Source organism: Paramisgurnus dabryanus, chromosome 2 (genome assembly GCF_030506205.2).
Source record: "Paramisgurnus dabryanus chromosome 2, PD_genome_1.1, whole genome shotgun sequence".
Taxonomy (NCBI): domain Eukaryota; kingdom Metazoa; phylum Chordata; class Actinopteri; order Cypriniformes; family Cobitidae; genus Paramisgurnus; species Paramisgurnus dabryanus.
This window is the reverse complement of record NC_133338.1, coordinates 31391849-31419658: the sequence shown is the minus strand read 5'-3', so window position 1 is coordinate 31419658 and position 27810 is coordinate 31391849. Positions and strand designations below refer to the sequence as shown.

Sequence of the window (27810 nt, the reverse complement as noted above, 5' to 3'; positions counted from 1 at the left end):
TTTTTTTATAAACAGTTCATGAATGAACTGGCTAAGTTGAGCAGTAATTATGAAATTTTTGAGCAGCTTTCAGGAGTTCTGTATGGTATAATAATCACCATCAAAAACCAGCCTGTATCCACTCCTTTCTCAAATCTAAAGAGATTTTTTAGGCATGTTTAATATGGACATTTGATCACCCTTAAGGTGTGTGATGTAGTTTGTCAAAAGCCAGACTTCAATGATAGTAAGACAGAATCATTACAAAAAAGAAAAAAAACGTCATAATAATAATGCATGTGCATGTAGGTGATAAGTTATATGTTGTAAAGGTTAGTTAGAAAAAGATTAAAATGAGATGAATTATGTTGAAGTTACTCGCTGACCTTAAACTTGAAAATCAAAACCAAGATTTCTGGTATAATATGTGAGCTGGCCCCATATCAACAGTCAGGGCAACTTCAACCACCAACAAACAAAAGGTTGTAAGGCAGGAGGTGATGTAAAAAGTGCTACAGACCTGTTGGAGATGCTTGAAGTTTCCTCTGTTATAGACCTCGCCTTTTTTAACCTCCTTCTAGAAATCCCCATGTGAGACATGTAGTGACTCATAAAAGAGCGCGCCCTAGTGGATGACCGAGCAGGTGTGGAGAGAAGACAGGGAAGGAGGGAGAAAGAGGTGGAACAGTAATGGTGGTTACATGGACAAACAGAGGGTTAAAATGTTGACAGGACCAAAACATCTGCAAGCATTAGAGAAAACCACCAAGAGCCACAGAAAAAACCCACAGACAGACGGAAGTAGGCATACGAATAGACACTGATATGTAATTAAAGGACAAGTGTGCAAATTTGCCAAAAATATTTACAAGTTTGTCCAACCAATGACAAACTAAAAAGGTATCTGGGATCTGTTTGAAAACTATTTATAATCTTATTATTCTGCAACTGTTTATTTGGTGACACTAGAATTAACACAGTGTCACAAATTACACACTTCACCTTAAAGGATAAGTGAACGTTCACCAGTGTTAATCAAACATCCTAAAAATCTCCTCGAAAAAAATCAGCCACATGGGTGGCACAGCAATAATGCAAACTAGCACTCAAAATAAAATGTGCCAAAATATGGAATAATAGAAATAAAACAGTGACATATTAATTATCAATGGATTTAGCATGATTGTGACTTGGGCTACAGTACATGAAAGTAAGCAAAACATTTAAACAACAATCGCTAATTAAGTGAGCTGATAAACGGTCCATAATTGAACCTAGTTCAGGATCTTACAGACCAAACACATCCTGTCAAACCTTACAAAATCAACAGGGCCTGAATTCCTGTAGCTTTACACAAGTTAAAAATCAATTCCAAATAAAATATTAGCTTTTCACAAAGACTGTTGGTGGAACAAGACATTTCACTTTGGCCAAAAGCAACACTTTAAATAGCACATTATAATATTGGTCTAACACAGATGAGGCAGACAACCAAAACCTTTTTATACCCACTCAGTTTAGCAACTCTGCAACCTGACAATCTTAAAGGAATAGTCAATTTTCTTAAAAGAAAAATCCAGATAATTTACTCACCACCATGTCATCCAAAATGTTGATGTCTTTCTTTGTTCAGTCGAGAAGAAATTATGTTTTTTGAGGAAAACATTGCAGGATTTTCTAATTTTAATGGACTTTAATAGAGCCCAACATTTAATACTGAATTCAACACGTAACAGTTTTTTTCAACGGAGTTTCAAAAGACGCTAAAAGATCCCAAACGAGGCATAAGGGTCTTATCTAGCGAAACGATTGTCATTTTTGACAAGAAAAATAAAAAATATGCACTTTTAAACCACAGCTTCTCGTCTAGGTCCGGTCCAGCGTGACCTAACATAAATGCGTAGTGACGTAGGGAGGTCACGTGTTACATATATAAAACACACATTCGCGGACCATTTTAAACAATAAACTGACACAAAAGACATTAATTTGTATCAGTTGACACGTAGGAACGGTCCTCTTCCAACACACTTGTAAACACTGGGGCGGAGTTTCGCGTTCGTCCTCTGTGACCTCTTGACGTATTGCGTGGGGTCACGCTGGCGCATCACTACCAGATCTAGACGAGAAGTTGTGGTTTAAAAGTGCATATTTTTAATTTTCTTGACAAAAATGACAATCGCCCTTATGCCTCGTTTGGGATCGTTTATAGTCCTTTGAAACTCCATTGAAAAAATCTGTTAAGTGTTGAGTTAAGTATTAAATGTTGGGCTCTATTAAAGTCCATTAAAATGAGAAAAATCCTGCAATGTTTTCCTCAAAAAACATAACTTCTTCTCGACTGAACAAAGAAAGACATCAACATTTTGGATGACATGGTGGTGAGTAAATTATCTGGATTTTTCTTTTAAATTTTCTTTAAAATTGAACACTTATCAGTCTGTACAACTAAAATAAATTGTAATTTAATGCTGTGTGATGCAATGCTATGTTCTCAATATCATTTAATATCAGTCCGACCAAATTAAAATCATTATTTTGGCAAGGAAAGGATATGAGAGACTCTAGTTTTCAGCAAATAAATTGGTTATGTTTATATAAAATACAAAGAAACCGGACTTACATAAATAAATTAAAGGGATTTTCTCATCTTCATGTTGTTCTAAATCTGTATTTATTTTTCTGATGAACACAAAATAAGATATTTTGATTAAAAAAAATATATATTTTGATGTTAACCACTGACTTCCTTGGTAAACAAATATGAGGAAAACCAATGGGTACCGTCAACTGTGTGCTTACCATTATTATCAAAAATATCTTCATCATTTACCACAATACTTCCATAATATTTCTTTTCCTACTATGGAAGTCAACAGTTAAGGCAGCTGTGTACTTACTATCATTTATCAAAATATCTTCTTTTGTGTTCATCAAAATAAAAAAAACTCAGAATTTTCATATTTGGGTGAACTATCCCTTTAAATGACCATATGTTAATGAGTAATGCCTTTTTAACCTCAGTGATAATTTTTCTCTTTGACTCAGAAACAGCTTTGGCCGGGCACATGGTTCTGCAGGCATTATGAAGGTCACCTGTAAAGGACACCTGCAGCAGTCTGGAGAACTGATACTCATCCTCATTACTCATACATGCTGAATAAGGCAGAATGCTGAAAACACCTCTTGTACCACTATAGTACTTTATATAGGTCATACTCTTGGAAATACAGAACGACCAAACGGATGACTTAAAATCTAAAATCAGCATTTTTTTATTTCAACTTCAATTTTTTTTTTATGAATTACACTATGCCTATACTCAACATGGCATTACACCAAGAAATTCAGGGCTGTGCAACAAACATTACATCAATCAGAACAAGCCTGCATAAGATAGTAGGGCTTAACTCCATTACACATTCATTCATTCAGGAAACATAAACACACACAGCTAGAAAAAAACAGCTTCTAATGACAACCAAATGACATGATGGTGAATAAATAATTTCAGTTCTGATTGATAATATTAATACAGAGTGAAGGCTGAAAGGCAAGTGTTCAGTAGGCTATACTGCCACTTAGTGGAGAAGAATTGCACTAAAGAATGAAAGCTTGGAACTTATAAGAATTTTTTGGAAATAAATAACCCCAATGCATCTTTCATTTCAACTTAGAGTCATAGTGAGAAATCTTGGGAAAAATAATTAATAAAAAATAATTAATAAATAAATCTAACCCTAATCCCTACCCTAAACCTCTACAATAACCCAATTCAAACCTTAACCCTAAACCCAAGTCTTAACCCTCAATCAGCCTGTCCTCATTTACTCTCTTTGTCCTCACTTCGATGGCCTCACAAAAAAATGTGTTTCTCACAAAGATAGCTGTACAAGCACACACAATGATGTTAATACTCACAGGTTTTGTTCTTGCTCAGATGCAGCAGACTCAGTGCCATTTGGCAGCAGTGGAAGAGGTGTAGTGGGGGAGTCATAGGTAATAGAAGAGGGACTGCTCAGGTCCGGACTGCCAGGTACAGGAGATTGAGAAGAATCTGACAGCTGAGGAGAGGAAGTGCGGGTCACCTCTGAAAAATAAATACATAAACACAATAAATCAACACACAGTTTAGGGCAGAAGATGCATGAAGAGCAAGAACTGAAGATACCTGCAGTGGGGCTCTGAGAAGAGCTGAATACAGTAGGGGAGTTGGGCCGAAAAGAGGAAATGCCTCCATCTGAAAGATTGTTAGAAGACGATCGCCGACTCCTCCTGCCCTCCTGCTCGCTGGGTGCGAGTTTTCTTCTGTCCTTTCGGACGTTCGCTACCCCTTCGTCAACCTCTCCATCCTCACACTTGAGGGCATTCTATACAATATGCCACACACAGAATCATCTTACACAAACATCTGTAGTCACATTTTAGAGAGAAGTTGACCGGCTTCATATGGTGTGTTTTTCAGGTGAATAAGGATTTTACCTCATAAATGGTGAACTGCTGTCTGAGATCAGCCTCGATGCCACTGCTACTTATGTGTTTTTGGACAATTGCTTCCATTCCTAGCTGCTCAAAACAGTCCGTTACATCATAAAATGAGTCCTGATCGGGAAGAGCAGCTAGAGTCTGGAAGGACACAGAAAAACATGATCATTAAGAGCATTGAGGAGTAGCATCTCAACACAATTACAAAATCAAGTAAGTACGTGTGATGAATGATATAAAAAAATAAAATTTTCTATTTGAGCCATTTTGTCCATTCTAAGCATTTCTGTAGTTACTGAGTTTTGGCTTAATAGGACAAATAAGCATCTATGTACCTTATTTATGAGGGTCATGGTGTAAATGAGCAGCTCTGTGTCGGATCCATTCTTAGCAGACAGAATATCTGTCAGGTACATCCAGGGCTTTACACCTGAAAGATGCATAGCTCAATAAGCACTCTCTAAAATATTACATACATCACATAATGAAGCATGACAAATTTAGGTGTGTTTAACCTCTCTTCTCATCCACAATATTGACAGCTTGAATAAACAGAGGACTGTTCGACTCTGTGTATTCCACAAACACTATCAGCAACTTCAGTGCAGTCTTCACAACCAACCGGGACTAGAGAGAGAAAGTGAGAAAAGAGGGAGATCTATAAACAAGCCGCACTTACGATCCCTAAACAGGAGATGGCAGTATTAAACCTAACAATAAATGCTTATTGAGTAATTTAATCAGCAAGAATGTGTAAAGACTGTTAAAGTGTATATATGCATTACAGTAAATTATCTATATCATATCTTTGGTGTTACAAAAACCAAATCTGGTTTAGGTGTTTTTCCCAATGACTTTAATGCTTTCATTCTTCTGTAACTTTCACTTCCTTAAGTAGAAAGGATATGACTTCAAACTGAGGTATGACTAAATGTTTTCAATTTAAATTGTGAAATACAAAACATCAACAGATTCACATTACACTGATTTTATTCGTCCTTTCCTTCTCATTGGCACATTACCACACACACACACAAATTTGATGATGCGGGTACTACAATCTAAAAACAACACAATCAGTGTTTTTTTGGGAAAACACACCAAAGGAGTTGTCCCAATGTAGACATATATTTGTGTTATTATTGCCACAACACATTTTGTGAAGCAACACAATTTGTGTTGTTAATTTTATTTAATTTGAACACAAAATCAACACAAAATGACACATATGATGTTAAAATGACACATAATGTGTTAAATAGCATAAAACAATAAATGTGTAAAAAACATCCTTTATTAAAGCTTATGCTGTAGGGATTTGTTAACCTGAAAATCTGAAATAATTGCACAAGAGAGCAAGATTTAATGTTCCCTGGTTCAACATCAAGTTAACATTATCATGGATTTTGGCAAACTGCTCTTCCACATTAACATTTCACTCTAATAATAAAAGCTGAGGATGGAGATCTTTCGCAAAATTTAATTAACAAGATTCACAGTCAAATCTCTATGCTAACTTGCTTATCTTATATAATTCGCTATAGTGTCCATCAGTTGCATTGGGGGCGGCAGTGGCTCAATGGTTCATGTAGGTTGTCTACAAACCGGAAGGTTGGTGGTTCAATCCCCGGTTCCACCGGACCAAGTGTCAAAGTGTCCTTGAGCAAGACACCTAACCCCAGCTGCTCCTGACGAGCTGGCTGGCGCCTTGCATGGCTGACACCGCCGTCGGTGTATGAATGTGCACGTGAATGGGTGAATGTGAGGCTAATTGTAAAGCGCTTTGGATGGCCATGGGTCTGTAAAAAGCGCTATTTAAATGCAGTCCATTTACCAATTACCATAAACATAACTACTATACATTAACTAATGAACTGTACAGTTGTAAGTATTTTCAGATATTGTGTGTGTGTCTGTGTGTGTGTGTGTGTGTGTGTGTGTGTGTGTGTGTGTGTGTGTCTGTTTGTGTGTGCGACACTCACCAGGCTGCCACTCAATGTGTACAGCCACTGTACAGTCTCGTTGTGGTTTATTACACCGTTCATTCCATCCACAAACAGCATGATCTGACTGAGAGCTGTGGACAGAGCAAGACCGGCATGACCTTATGAACCTAGCGATTTGTCCTAAAGCTTTCCTGTTTGGTGGTCTAATTCCAGCCAGTATAAACTTCCTGTTGCGAAAGGCCTACTTACACAAAACTGTACATAGTCCTTTGAGCTATTTGAGGAATGCATCAAAGTTGTGAAGTATGCTTTGAAATGTCATGCTGTTCTACATTAAACTACTTCCAGAAGAAAATATCAAAAGGTCAAAAAAATAAAAAAGGTAAAGATAAACACCACAAGCAGACTTAAATAAAAAAATTTTTAATTATTAGGGCGGTTTCCAAGACAGGGCTTATCTTAGTCCCAGACTAAAATGGATGTTTGAGCTGCCTTAATTTAAAAACACCTTGCACTGACATCCTGTATCTTATATCAGTGACATATATTGTTTTGACTGAAGATGCACACCTGTAATGTTGTTTTTGTAATATACTTCATCGGTTTTCATATATACTTCCGCATCTCCGTCCACGTTAACATGCAATTACACATTCAGACCGCTAATAGGCAGTATCCACGCGTCGCGTGTAACCACAATAGCAATGAAACAGCCAAAGAAGAAACAGTAAACCCACAAACGAAGAAGAAGAAGGAGTTTGTTGTGTATGATTTGAGAAGGACATCAGTGATAGAGCTAAACAGACAGTGACTTTTGTTGCAGTTTTAGTTAAACCACTCCTCAACTTGGCCCATCTATGTTTTTACCGTCGCAAGTGGAAATGCTTATGAAGAAATGCGATCCAGTTTTTTTACCAGACGGGAGGGGTTCAAGTGGACCAATCAGAGCTTGCGGTCCACGTAGAACAGACGCGCTGTCAAAATTTTGGCAAGCTATGCACAGCCTATGGATAACCTACAGCGTAGCTACGCCATAGACCTTCCACACAACTATAACTTGCACTTAAACCCTGTCTGGGAAACTGCCCCTATAAGAAATATCTTAATGACTAATGACTGAAACATTGATAACTTTACATGTAATACATAATGTTGCATATATGGGAAAGAAGATACAGCATTTATCTCAAACCTCTGAGGATGTAGTTCTGGTAGTTATGATCTGCCTCAGCACCCACTTTAATGAAACAGGTCAAACCTTCTGAGTTAACAAACTCTGGAACCAGGTCCTTATCATCCTGTATAATGCAAAAATATAACATCAATTAAGAACTGTATTCTGTGTTCAACATTAAAAAATATTTAGCAAAAACATTTTATAGATGGGGCATTGTGTTTTACGCATAGTGGTTAGATGGCTATCACAGGGGACATTTAAGTTAAAAAAAATAAACAAACAATTATGAGAATATTCTCTTTAATTGTGGTCTTCATTGACCAAGTTAAGGCAAAAAGTTAGTCTGTTAGAACCCGTCATCTAATGTCGTGACATGTCGTGATTATGAATAACGACTGAGCTATTGTTACAGTCCGTCAGTTGATTTACTCTTAATCTTTGCAGTACTTGTTTTTGTTCTTTTCTGGTTTTCATTATCTGTGACATGTTACCAGCCTCATCCACACCTCGGGTTTTCTTAAAAACTTGCTGTGTGTGTTTCATGTCACTTTACCTGAAATAGCTGCTTTAAAGAAAACAAGGACCTTCGAAGCTCAGGACCATGAGAGTTGTACAGTTTTTCTGTAAGACAAAAGAAAAGAGAGACCAAATTAAGACCTGTTTGTTCATTACAAAACTATTAACAAAGACAACAATATAGTAACTTGTTGCTAGGAGGCAAAGATTGTAAGATATTATTTCAGTGACGCACATTGAAAGAGCATCTCATTTATAAGATAAGACTAAATGAGCCACCCTGATTCTTTCTATACTGTCATAAAGACAAAATATTTAGTGTCCACACCTGCCACTCATTCTTTCGACTTGATGTTTCCAGGTAATTAAATGTAATGGTAAACCAATGTAAACTATTTACATTGTGAAGGCACCATGCATTACGTTTTAGGATGTTTGTCATTAGATCTATAGTCTATATGTTTAATCAAAACTGTGTAGAACAAGAGATGAGAAATTATTTTGTTGTCTATGTCTAAACTGTCTAAAATGTAGTTAATACCATATCTAGCATAGGACTATCAGGTTAGTCATGATTCAAAATGACATAAAAAACAATCAACTTAATTTTTTTAATGTAATGTATAAAAGTGAAAGCCTTTGACACAAAGCTAAGTGTCAAAAAAATTATTAGTGAGTATTAGTTAGTCCCACTGTGGAAAAAAATAGGTTTTTATTATTGTTTATAGGTCTATTATGTCACAAACGTGTAATCAATCATATCAACATATCTGCTGTGATAAATGGAACTATGAACCAAAAAAACTTGAAGGACAATGTCCGGCCATTTGTTTGTGACCTCAAGCTAAAGCAAACTTGGGTTGTGCAGCAGGACAATGATACAAAACACACCAGAAAGTCCACGTCTGAATGGCTAAAGAAAAACAAAATAAAGACTTTGGAGTGGCCTAGTCAAAGTCTTGACCTCAATCCTATATGTTGTGACATGACTTTAAAATTAGTTTCATGCTTGAAAACCCTCCAATGTGTCTGAATTACAACAATTTTTCAAAGATGAGTGGGCCAAAGTTCCTCCACAGCACTGTAACAGACTCAAGACTCAAGTTCACAAACGCTTGATTACAGGTGTTGCTGCTAGGGGTGGCTCAACCAGTTATCAAGTTTAGGCGGCAAACACTTTTTCACACAGGGCCATGTGTGTTTGGATAGTGTTTTCCCTTTATAATAAAAAACCTTCATTTAAAAACTGCATGTGTTTACTTGTGTTACTTTGATTGATTTACATTTTTTTTATCTGAAACATTAAAGTCTGATATACAAAACATAAATCAGGAAGGGTCCAACACTTTTTCACCCCACTGTAGATCTATATGCTAAATGAGGCAAGGGTGTAGTAGACTTTCTTTATTTCTTTCTTTATTATTTACGCCATTCCAGCAACTACGGCTATATTCATGGCGAGAACTTGTTAATTCATAAACAAGTTGGGGGAGGGGAAATTTGGCATCTCCAATTCACCTGACTTGCATGTTTTGGGCCTGTGGGAGGAAACTAGAGTATCCGGAGTAAACCCACACTGACACAGGGAGAAAGGGTGTAGACTAGAGTTACATTCAAGCTCTTTAAAAGCATAAAAGAAACTACTGTGACAGGTAAACCTTTACATATGCTATTATGATGCTCAAAGATGAGTTTTAATTGTTAAAATTCTGGACTACAGGGAGCATTTAAGTAACTATATCATTTTAAAAGTATTTTGCAATTATTTAGTGACCATGAAGTTAACCAAACTAAAACGCTCTCAAAGTTTTGTATAATCATTCAACAGCTTATCCAACAGGACGCATTCTCAGCAGTGCTCTGGATGACATACATTGAGTCAAGTTTTTTTTACTGTACATTAAAGATGATTGTGTGTATGTATTTCTCTCCTTCTCTCTTTCTCTCTTTCTCTCTCACTGTCATTGTCAAATTTAGCAATTTTACCATTTACCTGTCAATAAACCTATTGCATAAACAATGTTACACCCTTAACACAAAAAAGTGGTGTGGACAAGATCCAAAGTGAATAAATAGAGAAAGAGTGTACATGCATTACTGTGAAGGGCAAATATAGGTAATATATTCACACATGAAAAGCCACACAAACGTACACCTTTTTGCCCAGCTGTTATGCATGCATCTACTTTGTGTTCTTGTGCTAACAAATAGAAAGCAACAACAGATACTCTATGACTAGGGGTGGGCAACTCCTGGTCCTGAGGGCCACAGCCCTGCAGAGTTTAGCTCCAAGCCTAATCAAACACAGCTGAAATATCTAATTGAAGTCTTCAGGACTGTTTGGAAATTACACTCAGGTGTGTTCGATTAAGGTTGAAGCTAAACTCTGCAGGACTGTGGCCCTCGATGCCCACCCCTGCTCTATGACTATTCTTAAAGTCGCCATGAAACGGAAGTAGCGATTGCCTTATTTTCCCCGTGGTGACGTATATCCGAATGAAACGGCTTTTGAGATGAAATAAGGCAGGGCTGGATTTGAATTTGTCCATCGAGATCTGATTGGATCGTTTGAAGTTGGGTCGTGTTGCTAATTGCTAATCACTGCGATCTTCTCCCGGACCCCGCCCACCTGCCATACTTTTGACCGGAAGTGAAGAGAGATCGTTTTGAGGAGGGGAGGAGATTTGCATTTTTGATTAAAGATTATGAGCACACACGAATTTTTAAAAAATAATGAAGCTCACAGATAAGTCATTTGTTAATAATACCACACTATTAAAAATACATATATAGTTTTTCATTTCAATTTCATTGCGACTTTAAACCTCAAAGTCAAGCCATACACTTACAAATGCAACATATTTTCTTTTAGTTTTACTAAAGACACGCATAATAAAGTAATTCTTCAGTTCGCATCATTTGTAAACAAATGTGTGGTGTCACTGTACCCTGGGCCTCAAGCTACTGGCTGCGTGAATCTGTTTGCCAATGTGGTGCAACTTTGATTTTTTTTTCAACTTACAGGTTTAAAGTCTTCCACAAAGTGGTGGAGGTTAAATTAAGGAGGTTCTCACCAAAAAAGATGAATACTGTATGCACAGCCAACATAAAGTCGTGTCTAAGGGTTTATTTCCATCCCACAGTCAACTACGTTTCCCTACTTAGGGTTTTAAGCCTTTATTTGTGTTAAGCTATTTTGAAATTAATAATTAAACTATCCACATATATACTCTTCTCCATTGTTCTGAAGATTTTCACAGAACAAAAATGACTGACCAGTATAAATGATGTATCAACACTCGCTGCCTCATGAGGCAATGACTTCGGAGCCATGAAGGCAGCCCCGAAACTCATTCAGACAGACTTCATAGGCATGAAAATGAAATTCTGTTTTAAATAAAAACAGAGAGTGCCTTTGTGATAACTTATCCTATATATTTCTCACTAGAAATGCAATTAAAAGGTGTAAAAAGTGAAAATATAACTTTACAATTTAATACAGACGCTTCCTTGGCGGCCATTTTATTTTTTTTAACTCGACCAGGCTCGACCAATCACATTTTCCGTGCATGCCGACGCATAGAATTGGGGGACAGGACAATGAAGGTATCTCAGGAGAAAGGTAGTAAACTTACTATTGGATTCAGACATGCCTTGATGCCTTGGAATGCTGCCTCAGAAAGCAGCATTTTAGAGCCTTAGGACGCAACGCAAATTCTTCTCCCATGAGGATCTGATATACAGGTATCTGTGTGCATTGGATCGCTTCAATTACTTCATTAAAAGTGTCAGATGAGCTGAATGTCAGATCAGATCCTGTTTTTAGCAAAATTCTGGTTCTGTGATGAGTTTTGTTCCCAATTTGTTTTGGTGATCTGTTTTGACAACGAAAAAACAGGACCGTCACTATGATGTGATCTGTTGTAGTTACTATGTGTATACATGTGTATTTGTGTGTGCACGCAAGTATGCAAAAATAGAGAAAAATATTGAGACTGCCAACTAAAGCAGACCAGACAAAGTGTGTGTGTGTTGCGTCAAACGTCTGAGATCAGTGTAAGAAGCCATGACAACACAAAGAATGATGTGGTCTACCACAGACAGCTGTTTGCTACTGATAACATTACAAACACACATTATTTTTAGACATTAAAAAGGGTCAGCACACAGCGAATACACATAGTGCATTTAAACTGTAGCTTGGATGGATTTCACAACAAGCAGCCAGGATGTCATATGCCAAACACACTCGCATGGAGGTATGGTTTTCGGATGAACACAACACACACAGTATTTCTCAATTTTCTGCAAACCACTGACACATTCTTGATTTGCAGGCATGTATCTATTTCAATAAATGACTTTCAACCTCTTATTATACAGACTAATAAACCTGCCAAGAATTTTAATCTTGGCAAATGTCATCCCATAAAACCATCTTCTTGGTCTAAAAATACATCAGAGGCTGAATATCAGGCTAGATTCCCAACAATCATTCCCTTTCACCTTTACCTCCTTCTACTGTATCAAGGTTTTGTTTGTGAGCACTGAGCAGTTTTACAGGAAAGATTACAGTGATTGCAGTCACGCTTTTCAAAATTATAGCATATTTCTCTGATGTTCTGATAGGCAGACTCTTTAGACTGTACAAACAAACAGCTTGAATAAACAACTGTTACCGCTACACATGATGCATAAGAATAACACAATGGCTAATGACAAATTTCACAGTGACCCAAACTTGTTATGAATTCATATTGTTGTTCTGGCTTTCCTGACCTCATGTAACATGTCATAACACCCTGTGTCATTAAAGAAACAGCCACTGTTTAGCCAATCAGATCAGGTCCTGTAGTACATCAAACTATGGGAAGCCCCAAATAAATAAAAAATTCAGTGACTTCACAAACATTCTTCTGACATGGCAAAACAGATCCATTAGTGAAAACACACTGGAAGATTTTGGACATTCTGAACAAAAATGTTGAAACTTTTCAAGATGCAATGCCACTGTTCAGTCCTTTATACAGCACTGCCCCAAACACATTTTAAGGAAATGAATGCTTTTAAATTTAAATGAGGTTAAGACAGTGACAAAACCATATATGACAGAGATCAGTGAAGAACTCTGAGTAAAAGTGATTAAGCACATTCTTCACGTCACACTCATTAGGGTTGCAAAATTCGGGGAATTTGGGAAACTTTCCAAGGAAATTACACCGGGATTTATGTCACATGGAAGAAGACAAGGCAGATGTCAAGCAAGCTAATGTTTGTTTGTGATGCAGTTTGAAAAAAATACTGAAATTTTACAATTAATTCCATTAATTCCTTAAGTTTCCAACTTGGAATATATCCAAAATTCCAGAGCTTTGCAACTGTACACTTCATGAGATTATTCTCCCTCTTTCCACCTCTGCTCTCACTCAAGAAAAGCTTAAGATATTTACTGTGTCTGGGCTTCAAGAAAATGGAAAACAAACACCAAACATTCTTCATGTATTAATTTATATTACATGATTATTGAAAATCAGTTCAATAATAATATTCAGGTTGGGGCTGTGGGTGTCAAAGTTCCATTATTTTCTACCTGTATTAAATCACAATACTGCCCCAACAAAGGCAAAGGACCTTAGCTCGCTAGAACGTGGAACTGAGAAAAATTACAACTTTTAGTGACTTTTAGTTGTCAGTTATTTTCTTCTTGATAGAAAGACTCAAGATGCTTATCCACATGATAAAAGAGGTCTTGAATGTCCGAAAAAATATCAACTTATTTTGATCAAAAACAAAAGATTTTTCATGAGGAGATAAATTTATACAACCATTATACAAATTATACATTTATTAGATAAAGAAATAATGAAGCATAACCAGAGTGTCACTGGAGTGAACGCAAATTGTACAAATTAACAAAAATAATCCGAAATTGGCCACCTTGTAAAATACTTAAGAAAAGCCGATTGTGTTGTAGAGTCTTAAACTATTTAAAAAAAATTATAAGACAAATATTTTATAATTGTCATGAGTGATTTAAGCTGTCTGTACCTCTATGCAATCTTAACAATGATTGAAGCTAGTTTATACTTCCAGACGAGTTACAGTATTGAGACAGTCAAGCACCATTGTGACAAAGGGCCCGTCAGGAATCAAGCCCATTGTCTTAAAGCTTCAGCACAGGAAGCCATTTTGGGCAGGAAAACGGAAACAAGGGAAGAGTAACAGACAAAACTTTGGACGCAAGTCTGAAAACATCCATAAGATCACACATTTGCGCACAATAAATGATAAACAAGCATCATTCTTACCCTAAATCTTCAAAGCTAGAAGTCGCCTACGATTATTGACTAATAAAAGACTGTATGAACTGGACACTTAAAAGGACAGTTTACACAAAAATGAAAATTTGGTCATCATTTACTCACCCTTATGTTATTCTAAACCTGTATGAGTTCCTTAATTTTGTTAAACACAAAAGAAGATTTTGATAAATGATGGTAAGCACACAGATGACAGTATTGACTTTCGTAGTGGTGTGTGGTGTGGCTACCATCATTTATCAATATATATTCTTTTGTTTTTTTAACATAGAAAAATAATATGATGGTGAATAAACGATGACATAATTTTTATTTTTGGGTGAACTGTCCCTAAAGTTCACCTTCTGCAACAACAAAATGTCACCTGCACTTATTTTGAAATCCATTGGAATAAAGTAGTTCTATTGTTATAATAATGGCTACAATGTCTATGTTGTACATAGCAATCAAGTCTCAACAATTCTAAATAAAGCGACTGTATAATCCAGGGCCGGCATCAAGGGGGGGCATTCGCGGGCAGTGCCCCCTCGAACAGGTTGTTGTGCTCCCTCTACAAAGTTTTTTTATTAGTTTAATATATATCAAGAATAATTAAAATAAATTAAACATTGAATGTTTCATGACTTATACTGTAATCAAATGAGGAAAATATAGTTAATATGTTTTCTTTAATTAAAATAGACCAGTTTCTCTGATTTGATGTATTGCCGCGTCTCACCCGTCTTACGTATTTAGCATATTTGTGACTTGACACTAGCAACGTGTTTTTTCGCGGCATTTTATGGATCGTGTAAAATATGGATATTAGAACATTTAGAACGAACCAGCACCGCCTGCTTCATCTTCATGCAAACACAGACTGGCTCAAACTCAGAGATTAGAGGTTGAGGTGGAACTTTCAAATCTACAGGAGTCTGTTTTAAGGAAGTTTAATGTTCTTACACGCTGTCTTCACTTATTTCAAAGGTAAGTTAGCGTTGTTTTAAATTACGTAAGCTTTAATGTGAAGTGTGGCTATAGACCGTTAAACAGCATTACGACGTGATTATGGTAAAGAGGCTTTTTTAAAGCTAGGACGCGGTGTTCGCTGCGCTATGAAACCCATTAATTTCAATGGCTTGCGCCGCGCGAGGGCGGTTTGTTGTTGCGTCGAGTTTGCGCGAGCGCAGCCAAGCTCAGCTTGCGCTCACGCCGCGGTCGAAGTTCAATAGTGTAAGGAGAAGAAAGCCAGCCTTATGAACATTGATATAGTTTATTATTTATTATATTTGCGGCCCCCAGTTTGAGAACCACTGGCTTAGAGCACCTAAGTAAAGTTTTTTTTTGGCCATGCACACATTTTAAAACAGCTCAGTAGAAAAAAATGTCACTATGTCACTGTGATTTCTGTCATCAGAAAATTGAATCATGAATTCCACCAGCTTAATTACACCTTTAAACAACAGTGACCTCAAAACAAGTATGCCAGTGTTAGTGCTTAAGGCGTACCCAAAGAAAACAATCAGACAGGAAGTGCTTCATATAACTACATCATGCTACATAACTAAAAGGGCTTTCTCTGCCATTCTTTTTGTTAATGGCAGTACAATTATCTTTTAAATTAGCCCTGGCACTCTGTTTGGGCAAAAACACATGTTACACTAAAGCTTTTGAGGTTTCTCTGTAACAAAGGTTCCCTATAGGTTACCACAGGCCGGTCATTTGAATGAGGCTAACCACTTCAACATTTCTTGCCAAACACATCAGTGTTATTCTCAATGGAAGAACAGCAAGTCTGTGGAAATAAACATCCACCTCAGTTAACCCCCAGTTATGTTTTCTCAGGACTTGTTCCTCTGAAAGTCGATAGCCTGTGAAATGTGTAAGTGTAGGTTTCTTCAATTGCTGTGGTTTCATAAGAAGGCAAAAATAGACAGGGATGGACATCCAAACAAGATTTTGCCCTTTTAAAAAAGGGACACTAGGATGTCACGCCACAAGCGCCATGGTTGACTCCACTCTTAGTTTGCTTTTGATTTGCTAGATGACAAATGTAAACTAAAATAAAATAAAACTAAACACCTTAAATAGCATCCACCTAGAGTAGGTCAAAGGTCAAAACTGCAGACAAAATCAACAGTTCAGGGCTCAATGAAAGTTATTTTTATACTGGCCCAGTCGGGCCAGTGGTTCAGGTTTTTCCTTGCCCTGACAAAATTTTACTGGCCCCATCAAAAGAATATTTCAGTGTCACATATTTAAAATAGCATTGCATAACAATACATACCAGACAAACGGCCACAGGCAGAATATATATTTTAGTGACTAAGGGTGAAGCGCTGGCCCAATCAGGCCAGTGACAATACTGTTTACTGGCCTGAGCACCTTTTAAGCTGGCACTGGGCCATCGGGCAGTCCTTTATGTTGAGCCCTGCATTTGCTTGTCCTGTTCACTTGTTTATCTTTAGGTATTTCTCCTCCTTGCATTTAACCAAACAAACTACCTAAACATGGTGTATGAACAAGAGTCATGTACATACACACACACACACACACACACACACAGGAAACACAAGCCCTTTTCACACAGAGATTGCTTAAAATACACGGAAAATGTGCCTGGGATTTGTCCAGGATTGTTTGATTTTGGTTAAATCACACTGCCAATGCTTTGTTCGAAATCTGTGCGTGCATTCACACACATGCAGTCCCGTAAATACACTTGTTGTATTTAAAGTCCTAAACTTTTTTTGTAGGTTTTTCCCGCAGCGTCTGAAGTACTTGTAATCCGCAAATACTATCTTGCGAAACAATGCGCGTGCATCTTTAAGATCATAAGGAGTGTGTGATGTGCTTTTCTATTATGCTGGTGAATGATCCCAGCTTCAGCACGAATAGTAAGTAGCTCCTGGATCTCTGTTTCAGTCCAGTTTACAGACATTTCATGTTGTGAATGTTAATATTTATTTGTCAAAGAGCTGAACGATAACTTCTTGTTGCTATGACTGACATGCACGTGACTATGATACTACATTGTTTCTGCCATTTGTTCACACAGGATGCTTTCCGTAAATGTTACGGCAAGGTTACAAGGTCCCTTTTACGGGAGCAATCACAGAACATTTACAGAACGTGTTTGTGTGAAGAAAAAAAGGCTCTCTGCCAACTTAACGGATATTTTCTGGGACCAAAGTGCTGTGTGAATAAGGTTACTAAATAGAGAGGAGGCACGTCTCGTCCTGCTAAGAGTTTATTTAGCCTGTGAGAGACCAATAAGCCCCTCCAGACTAGCTTCCCTTTTTACAGCCCCAAAACAAAAAGGTTGTAGGTTAGACATTTAAAAGGCCATAAGTGGTTACCTGATGGCAGTGCATTTAAAAGACAGATAATGTGCACCCTTATAAGGTCAAAACAGAACAACACAGGATCTGGATCAATTGAAGGCACGCACAAAGCAAGCTGCCAAAAAGAGTAATCTAGAAGTAATCTAAATTATTCCCAGAATCTAGACAAGTTCAGCCATGTTCAGCCAGCAAGACATAATCAGCTACGAATATAAGACCATGACCTAAGTAGAGACCACAATAACAAGTTCAGCTCAGTCCCATCAGAAGCGTTCACTTTAACCAATTTAAGTTAAATTCAGAAGTCTGGGATTAAATAAAAAATATTTAAGCACAGTAAATATTTTGTGTAGTGACATCTTTGTCCACAAGCCAGAGAGTTAAACTGTTGGTGGGTATCTGTCTCTACTTAACTTCACTCTGGTACACATGAACAGGTCTTTATCAAGCACTGGATCGGGGACGTCTGAACCCATTTAACGTTGTGATGGCACTTAGGCTCTGATCTTTACGAGCATATATGGTAGAACAACACACAACGTAATAAAGAAGTGTGATCAGACATACAAGCACACACAAAGGCTTTAAGGGCGCACTCACACTATCCAAACCAAACCGCGCTCGGGCGCGTTTGACCCCCAAAGCCTGGTTCGTTTGACTAGTGTGAGTGCTCTGTTCCGCGCCCGGGCGCGGATTGGTTAATCGCGCCGCGGCCGGGTTGCAGAGGTGGGCCGGAGCGCGGTTCACTTGGGCTCAGGCGCGGAAGGCTGTGGTGTGAGCGCAATCGCGCCTGAGCGCGATTCAAAAGGTGAAGACGTCAGTTGCGCGACCACTCACCTTCATCTGCCTCCGTAAAAACCTTTTGATGCGCGCAGCGGGTTACGTGAATGTCCGCGCTGCGCACGTGACAGATCAACTAAGCAATATGATGGCATGTGAGAGGGCTGTCTGTAATCGCGCACCAAACGACTCCGATTAAAAAACACAGACCTATCATTACGGTGGGTTCCAGTGTTCAGTGAGAGCTTTACTTCCTGCTTTTTTCAAAACAATCGCATCTTAATGACGAAAGCGCGCCCGGACTCGGATCGATAAAAGTACAGTGTGAGTGCGTGCACATGGGGGAGTAGGGAGGGGTGACATTCGCGCTGGGGCATGGTTTGGTTTGGTTTGGATAATGTGAGTGCGCCCTAAGTGTGAGGGTTCAAGAGTGTAACCACTCTGCAAGGTATATTGAGAGTTAGTGTAATAAAAGCCTGGCTGATTTAATCTCTTCAAGCACTTCAAAAGGTCTGCTAATGAAAAAATATATTTGCAAAAGAACTTATTTGGTCAAAGGGCAGCTGCTCATGTTGAGCCAAAATCACCACAGAATGAAAGAAATCTGTCACTGATGCCAAAGTGTTAAGATGATGACGTTTCACAGCATTAATGAGCTAATGACAGCAGCCAAGTGTGCTTGCCTGGTACCTTAAACAAGGTGAATAAGAGGGCAGAATAAATCCTTGCAGAACTTTTACTCCATACAACTTAAGTCAGTATAAAATTTAACATTATCTAATCGTTTTGAAAAGTGGTTATAATTTTAAAACACGGTCAAGGTATTGCAACATTGCATAGTAAAACCATACAGTTATTAAAAGTAAATGACCACTTTGTTTGTTTTTCACTATTTTAAAGGGATAGTTTGACCAAAAATGAAAATTACCCCATTATATACTCACCAACAAGCCATCAGAGATACATATGTCAATTATCTTTCAGACAAACACATTTTCAGTTATTTTGGGAAAAAAACTCAATAGATAAACATGGGACCTTCAAGCCAAACAAATGTGCATTGACTTTTCACAAAAAATATCCAAATGTCTTCAGGGGGATAAATATAGGCAATCTCAGGGTAATCGATGTGATTTTGTAAGAGAAATATCCATATTTAAACAAATTAAAATAACTAGCTTCCGGTACATATACTTTTCGTAGTTACATATGACGAATGCATAGGGTAGAGGCACAGAGCAGGGAGCAAAATATCAAAGTCAGTCACAAGGATTTTAAAGAAAATGGCGGAGGATTTCAATATAAGACAAGAGGATATGGAGTTATCCCTATCTGTAAAACAACTCACAACGCACAGTTCTCGTAAAAGCCTATTTTTTCATACAAAATCGCTCTGATTACCCTCAGAAGGCCTTTATTTATCCCCCTCTAGCCATTTGGATTATGATGGATGCACATTCTTGAAGGAGGCAGACCCCATATTCATCCATAATAAAGATTGGAAGAGCAATGACATTTTCTTTAATAACTGAAAATGTGTTAGTCTGAAAGATGATGGAAATTTGTATCTCGGATCGCTTGATGGTCATTTTCTTTTTTTTTGGCCTAACTATCGGTTAAAGATTTGTTCAACCCTCCGTCTTCACTTTTGCCAACAATAAACAATACATTATGTGTGTAAAAGCTATAATTAAATAGATGTTGGGTAGCATAAATGACTAAACTGTCTAACAGCTTAAACACAGCACACTATTGCTAAAACTAGTTAATGTCATTAGTTGACTAGTTAATTGTTGGCCGATAAGTAGATTATCATAAACCAATCCTAAATTAAATATCCACACCTATATACACAAATTGATCAAAAGTCGTCTTAAAAATAAAGGTGACGTCCTGGTGTACAAAGTATAATGTTCATTTTCTATTAATATTGTTGTATGTAGCAACTTAACCCCACATGGACATACAGGATATCCTGGGCTAATGACTCACAGGACGTTTACAAGATCTATTACAGCCAATCCTGATCCAGACATGACCCCAGAACATTCTCACAATAGAAGATGACACCAGCAACTGTGCATTATGGGAAACTTCAAGTCATGAAAGCCTGTGATCCAAAAGGGTCAAGCAAGGGAATGAGGAGTCACGAGAGAGAAGCCAACACAGAAATGTGAAATGTTTCACTGGTAAGTGTGATGCTTTAGATAGAGACTGTCAGATGGATGAAGATCACAAGGCATGAAACGATGCGAGCAAGCAAGAGCGAGAGAGAGAGAGAGAAAGAGAGAGAGATGAGGGACAGTACTCATAACAAAGAGAAAAAGTGTAGGTACAGTAGCTAAAACAGGATTTGCAGCATCATGGAAAAACATAAAAGGTTTCTGGTAATTTTGCAAACTGTATTGGCCAAGTATCTGAAGGAAAAAGAAAACCCATAAAAAAGATGTATGTGGAACATGAAGTACTTACTGGCATATAGCATTGTGTTTATAGACAACACATATTTAAAATATAAATAGGCTCTGCTTGGGGTGCTCAGGCCCAGCTAAATCTTCCATGTCCCTGTGGTTCAAACATTGGCAGCCATGCTATGTAAACAATTCAGCATTATAAGCGACTGGAGCACAAAGTCTGGGGCAAATAATAGATAGTCGAAGAAAGACTATGATTTATTATACATTAGCCTTGTTACAATATGTGACCCTGTCTGTAAAATCCTTGCTAAAATCGCATTATCTAATTATTATATTAGGAGCATTAAAGTTTCATTTCCATTACTTTAAATTTCAATCTTTGACAATATTGAAAATATCAAGGTTATATTCTCACAGAATGCGCTTTACATTATGTAGGATGATTTTATGTAGAAAACATATTTTACATTTACAAAGAATGACTCATGGTTTCTAACAAGCAGGGTAATATAATGTTATATGTTTTCATAAACAAATCCAGCCAATTCTCTATTCCAATATCCAGCAAATTCTCTGATCACACAGTGGCACTCAATAGAAAAGACAAATATGCACTTTGAATAGATGTCAATCAAATGCATAAAAGCTTATACATGAAATTTCATCAAGCATTGTGCGCAGAAAGTAAACATGTCTGAACATGGGCATAAAACATCCAGGAAAGACAGGCCGAAGAGTTAACAGTATGTGAGATTTCATCAAATCTCCATGTTTTGAAACAACATGGTACACTTTAAGGTTTACAAAATGCTTAGAGTCATCACATAAAACGTTTGACTAAGGAAATTACATGCATGGATTACTCTCATGGGTCTGACTGCCTGTGTAAGCTACAGGATCGGTTAGAGATGTCTTAGACAAAGGGTTAATGACAGAGGGTGGATTTGAATTTCTGCTCAGGTTTAACATTATGTGCTGCTGAAAGCCTAAAACAGAGTAGAAATAGAAGTCTAAGGGATGTCCTATCTGCAGCATGGCATTTCCTGTTGGGCCATTTAAATGATACTGTTCATTTCACAGAAAGTTCTTGGGAAACACTTAAGAGCTCCATTCCACTTTTCCTGACTACTGCAGATTTGTCAAAAGTAAATAACCTGCCAGAATAATAACAAAATCTGGAAGATAATTTTAACTTGACATTTTTATAGATGTCAATCTATTTACACTACAAATTATAATTATTTCATTTCAAGTTATTGGGAAAAACAAAGTTTCAAGTTTTCAGTGCCTTTCCACTTCTACTTTATTTGATGCGTGTGAGGTATCGTTTGATATTGACTATTATTTAGCATTGCTTAAAGGGATAGTACACCCAAAAATGAAAATTCTGTCATCATTTACTCACTCTCATGTTGTTACAAACCTGTATAAATTTCTTTGTTCTGATGAACACAAAGGAAGATATTTTGAGAAATGTTTGTAGCCAAACCATTCGTGGACCACATTTACTTCCATAGTATTCTTTTTTCCTACTATAGAAGTGAATAGGGTCCACGAACGGTTTGGTTACAAACATTTCTCAAAATATCTTCTTTTGTGTTCATCAGAACAAAGAAATTTATTCAGGGCTCCAGACTGCCCCCAAATGGTCGCATTTTGCCCCCAAAATTTGAGTGTGCGCGACTCAATTTTACATCCAGTCGCACGTGTGCGACCAGTAAATTTGACCTTTTTTTTACACGTTAAACGTGAAAGGGACACGTCAATGAATCCGGAATCTGTGGCAGGCCAATGAGTGTGACAAGGATAGGGAATGGGCACTGTAAGTGGCTAATGTGTGGAGGGGGATATAGTTTTAATTATACCATACTTTTTAATAAAAAATGTCAGTGTACCTTCTATGTTGCATCTTCAAAAGTGCACAATAAAATGTGACACTGAATTTTAAACAGCACATTGTAATTTCTGCATCTATCATCAATGTATTTATTAGTTATACAGTGGAAAGTAGTATGGTGTGTGCCCCTAAATTTTCTGGTTGCGCCACTAAAATTTTCATTTGGGGGCCACTGTGCTCCTAGTGAAAAAAGTTAGTCTGGAGCCCTGTTTATGCGGGTTTGTTACAACATGAGAGTGAGTAAATGATGACCAAATTTTCATTTTTGGGTGAACTATCCCTTTAATGTTTCCAGTTGGTGCAAGTCTGATGTTGTAAGGACTTGCAAACTTTCTATGGAAGACTAAACTGGCTTGCAACTGTTAATGACAGCCCTTGATATAATGAATTACACAGCTTTACACAATGAAACCTGAGAAAAGGCAGTTTATTTATATAATCAGCCTGTTCCTTAAAACAAAATTCCCAAAGCCGGTCACAATTTTAAAATTCCTTAACCCTTACGATCACTTGAAGTTTTTATTTGTGCGTCATACACGACTATAAAAAAGGATGTTGCATCCGCTCACTCTAAACTAACAGGAAGACAGGGAGTGATAAAGGATGCCTCAGTTTTTTTGTTTGCTTATCAAAGGCAACAGTACATATCTTTAATTAAAAGCTCTTTCTTATGGCCACAGCTGCTGTTTAAACATCATTTAATAATGAACAGCATGTAGATAGATAGTAAGTTCAAATGCATACAAGATTGTGTATTAGATATTGGTAAGCCTCTGAGTTGAATTATACATTGAAAAACCATTAAGTGACGAGCTGCTTTCTCTTGGATACACATTTCATACATACTGTACTTTTCACATGGATAAAGCACTGAGCAGATTCATGCAGACCCATAGAGGATGTCTACACGTGAGAGCAACAAGAGGGCATAAGTGACATTCACTGGAGTGGAACACTGTGTCCTGATACAGCTTGATTCATATTTGGTGGATTATGAATAACACAGTGGCACAAAAAGTCTCTCACACACACACACACACACACACAAAAATGTGTATGATGTAAGAGTGGACAAAATAAGCTGTGATTTAGCTAATGTTGATTTAAATTATGCTGTAATGTAGATTTAGAGTTTATTCAATGACCAAATGTGCATTGCTTTGCTTAAAGATCACGCGTTATTTATAAGATGAATTGAAATCTACCGTTTTCGAAACACAGTTGTAAGCCATCTGACAAGCCTTTTCCAGTTCCAAAAGAAATAATAATAAACATCCATGACTAATTATAATGGATTCCTTAATATGTGGGATTTCAGTAAAAAAGCAGTCACTATTTTTACCCGTATCTGATTGGCTGGGCCAGCTGGCACTGACAGCATCAACAGAGAGCTGGCGGCCTGTGTTCGATAACCAGTCATGTGACGTGCAGTCACAGCGAGTACTGGAACAGAGCCTGGACACTTATTTGTAACAAATGAGTGAAAATGTGTGCACAGTTTGACTCAATTAACCGACCTGAATCTATGCCAGAGACTACAATAGCTCTATGGGGGTTAGAATGGATGGACTGCTGCACTCTTTGATCCAAATGTAATTACAACACCGCCAAGAATTTCATTACAATTTTTACTTGTCTTAGCTGTCAACATTACTAGACATTAATTCAACTGCTACAAGACAGTTGTACTATCTGTAGAGAAAAATATATGAGGAGCTCAAATGCAAAAGCTGCTAAACGCCACGCACCTCTATGAACCGAATGTTCTCGGTATTACACATTCATAAACTATCTGCTTAATTTCAGCCTTAGGCTATTCAGAAATACTGGTTTGTTGACAGAATCAATTACACTTAAAAAATGCTGGGTTATTTTCAACCCAGCCTTTGGTCAAATAGAGACAAACCCAGCTATCAGGTTAAATTAACCCACCAAAAAGTTTATATCTGACAAAACAATGTGTTAAAACAACCTAGCATTTTGAGTTGAATCACCCAAAATTATATTTAATAACATCCCAACATGTTGGGTTCATCCTTTTTGACCCAATGCTGGACTGAAAATAACCCAGCATTTTTTTCATGTAAAGTTTTTTCATTATAAAAATGCACATTTACAAGATGCACACCACGGATCTACCATGGAAATCTACAAGAAATGTACATCTGTTGTATAAGAAAACATAAACCTACAATTTCACAAGCAATTCCATTCTCTGCAAGTTACACAGCATACTTAAGCAAGCGTAAGGTTTTGTGTATGTGGACCAGCAACGCAAAAAATCCAGAAGACAGACCTGTCTGTCCTGTCATGAGGTATGTGCAGTAACTCTCACTGTTAACGCAAATGACACATGCCCACATTTCCTCAACATTTCCCTATAGTGAGTCAAATAAGCATGAAATGGTACAAGACAGTATAGTATTGAGGATGAGGACAAAAAGGAAGGTTTATCTAAAAGTTGTCACACACACTCAGGGTATCACTAGGTGTTACAGTAACTACAATCATTTTAACCCACTTTCTGTAATAAACAGAGATCTAGACTATTTAATTATAAAGCCTAGCAAAAGCCACAATTTAGTCAGTATCTTTTGTCAGTCACACTAAAAATATTAGTGATGGTGTTTTGTATGCAATGTGCATCCTATTGGTCAGATATAGACTTTTATTGTGACAATAAAAAACACGGGAATTGATTACTCCTTTACCTATACACAGACTTAAACCAATTAGAGTTTAACTATTAAGTGGGTCACGCATTAATTTTTATTCCAGATCATTTAACATTTTAACACCAACTGATCCTGAAGTTGACAGCGAAGATTAGGGGAGGATACGATTGAAATGTTCCCAGTTCATGGGAAAACCAAAAAGGCAAAATATCATTTTAGCATTTTTGGAGCAAGTGAACCATTTTTCCTTTTCCAACACAAAGTCAACAAAAAGCCAGAATGGAAAGCCAGGGATGACGTTATCGCCACCTCAGCAGTACAGACATAGTACACTTATGAAATGAACATGCATATTATGAGATATGTAGTTTAATCTCTCACAGCAGGAACATTCGAGTTTGGTTTAGTGTGTTACAGTGCAAATATCTTACCCAGAATGGAGTGAACCTTCACTGAGAGCTGCGTACGGAGGATCAGGATGGGCTTTTTGCCTTTGCTGCAAGAAAGAAAAAAAAAATGGTATTAAGACACAATTATATTGATGTTATCAGCATAATTAAAATGATCAGTTGCCCAGCATTCTAGTGTAGACATGCAAAAAATAATTTCCTTTCCATTGAAACCTTGTGCTTTCCAGTAACTTGAGTGATAATGCAGATGGAGCAAAGTACACTTAGTGTGCATGTGGCCTAAACACAGTTGTCTTCTCATGAAGTACATTCTGTATACGCATACAATTACATTTTTGTGTAAGTATTTAAAGGGATGACAAACACATTCATAAATTCACAACTGAAAAATTGAAGAGGAAAACCACAATAATAGTTCAAACAACAACATGACAAATTTTCTATCATAACTTTCAATGACTGCATTTATTGACTCATCTGCAAATTCTAACACTTTCCATTCATGGTCCAAATACCTTTGTGGTCTAGGTACATTACCGTACTTAAAAAAGAGTGTTTACCCCGACAATAAACACGTGTGTGGCGTAATACACTAGTCAACATTTAAAAGGTTGCAATCAAAACCCATTCTATTAATGGTGCCAAAGAATGCATTGAAATAATGTGTTAAATTGTTCTCTGATCCCTACATAGAAGGTATGTGGCTTTATTAAGTGCAAAAATTATCCATTGACGGTTTTACATGTCCATTTACAACCCTAGGATTTGCCTTTACAATGGTCTAATATTACCTTATTTGAAAGGATCATGAATAATAATGTTGAGCTCTGCTTTGATTGGCCCTGATGCTCTGCTATTTTGAATAGCCGTGTGTGTGTGTGTGTGTGTGTGTGTGTGTGTGTGTGTGTGTGTGTGTGTGTGTGTGTGTGTGTGTGTGTGTGTGTGTGTGTGTGTGTGCGCGTGTGTGTGTGTGTGTGTGTGTGTGTGTGTGTCTAACTTTATGTTTGAGCCTGTATCAGAAGAGGTAAGTTCTAAGAGGTAAGTTTGTGTTTTTTCAGTATGGACCAGCAAAACGTAACTGTAAAGATAATAGTAAAACCTCAGCCTAAACGCTAGCATATAGCATTAACTAGCATATAGTGCTAACCAAGCAGTCACAATATTTTTTAGCATTGTAACAACATTGTACTTAATTTAATGTGTAACTTAATGTTGGGGGCATACAATGCGACTGTAACGTCACAGTCGGTGTTATGTTGAGATTGGTCTGTTTTCCAGCAGTCTTTTGCATGCACAAAGTTTATATAAGGAGGCTCACAATATGTCATTACCATGTACAGAACTCTTATTATTCATCTATGCCTAGGTGAATTTACTTTCTATGGCACTTTTAAAGCAAGCACATTAACGCTTCAATCAGTAGATAGTAAAATGATTTAAAACAGAAGATTTACAGAAGAAAGTTATAAATGTACACAAACAGTAGGTGGTATGTGGTCTCGACACCTGAGTGCCATTAAAAATACAAGGACATCAACATCATCTGTACAGCCCTTTCAATATGAACCGGAAAGTTGAAGAACAATAGAGGGAAAATACAAATGAAAGATGATAAAAAAGAAAGAATATCTGAGAGGTAAGAATGTGGGCGTGAGAAGTAAAACATTCTCCCATGAAAAACTATAGAAGACCATAGTTGTTACAATTTAACATCATCATCATCCCAGAATACACTAAACATAATGGCGGCCTCCACACACAGCATAAAACGAATATTACATGTTGGGAATTTTTGGAGTAATGAAAATATTTCGTTTCTATCAATTGATTTTATTTAGTAGGAAAGTATTAAAGCATAGCCGATGTACCCTTTAAAGGCATATAA

General features: G+C 37.2%; 1 protein-coding gene across 7 annotated transcripts in view; it reads right to left on the bottom strand.

The window, feature by feature from the left end:
- The window catches only part of fhod1 (formin homology 2 domain containing 1), a 54233-nt gene that overhangs the window by 19504 nt on the left and 6919 nt on the right, over positions 1–27810 (bottom strand). For 4 of the 7 annotated variants that reach the window (XM_065267817.2, XM_065267823.2, XM_065267818.2 and 1 more), the window contains exons 3-12: positions 25947–26011; positions 8141–8208; positions 7603–7708; positions 6447–6541; positions 4980–5091; positions 4800–4894; positions 4462–4605; positions 4151–4349; positions 3901–4069; positions 500–604 (exon numbers count right to left, since the gene is read on the bottom strand). In XM_065267817.2, the coding sequence (XP_065123889.1) occupies positions 500–604; positions 3901–4069; positions 4151–4349; positions 4462–4605; positions 4800–4894; positions 4980–5091; positions 6447–6541; positions 7603–7708; positions 8141–8208; positions 25947–26011 (1158 nt within the window). The remainder of the gene's footprint in view (positions 1–499; positions 605–3900; positions 4070–4150; positions 4350–4461; positions 4606–4799; positions 4895–4979; positions 5092–6446; positions 6542–7602; positions 7709–8140; positions 8209–25946; positions 26012–27810) is intronic. The other 3 variants (XM_065267820.1, XM_065267821.1, XM_065267824.1) reach the window with 1 other exon arrangement.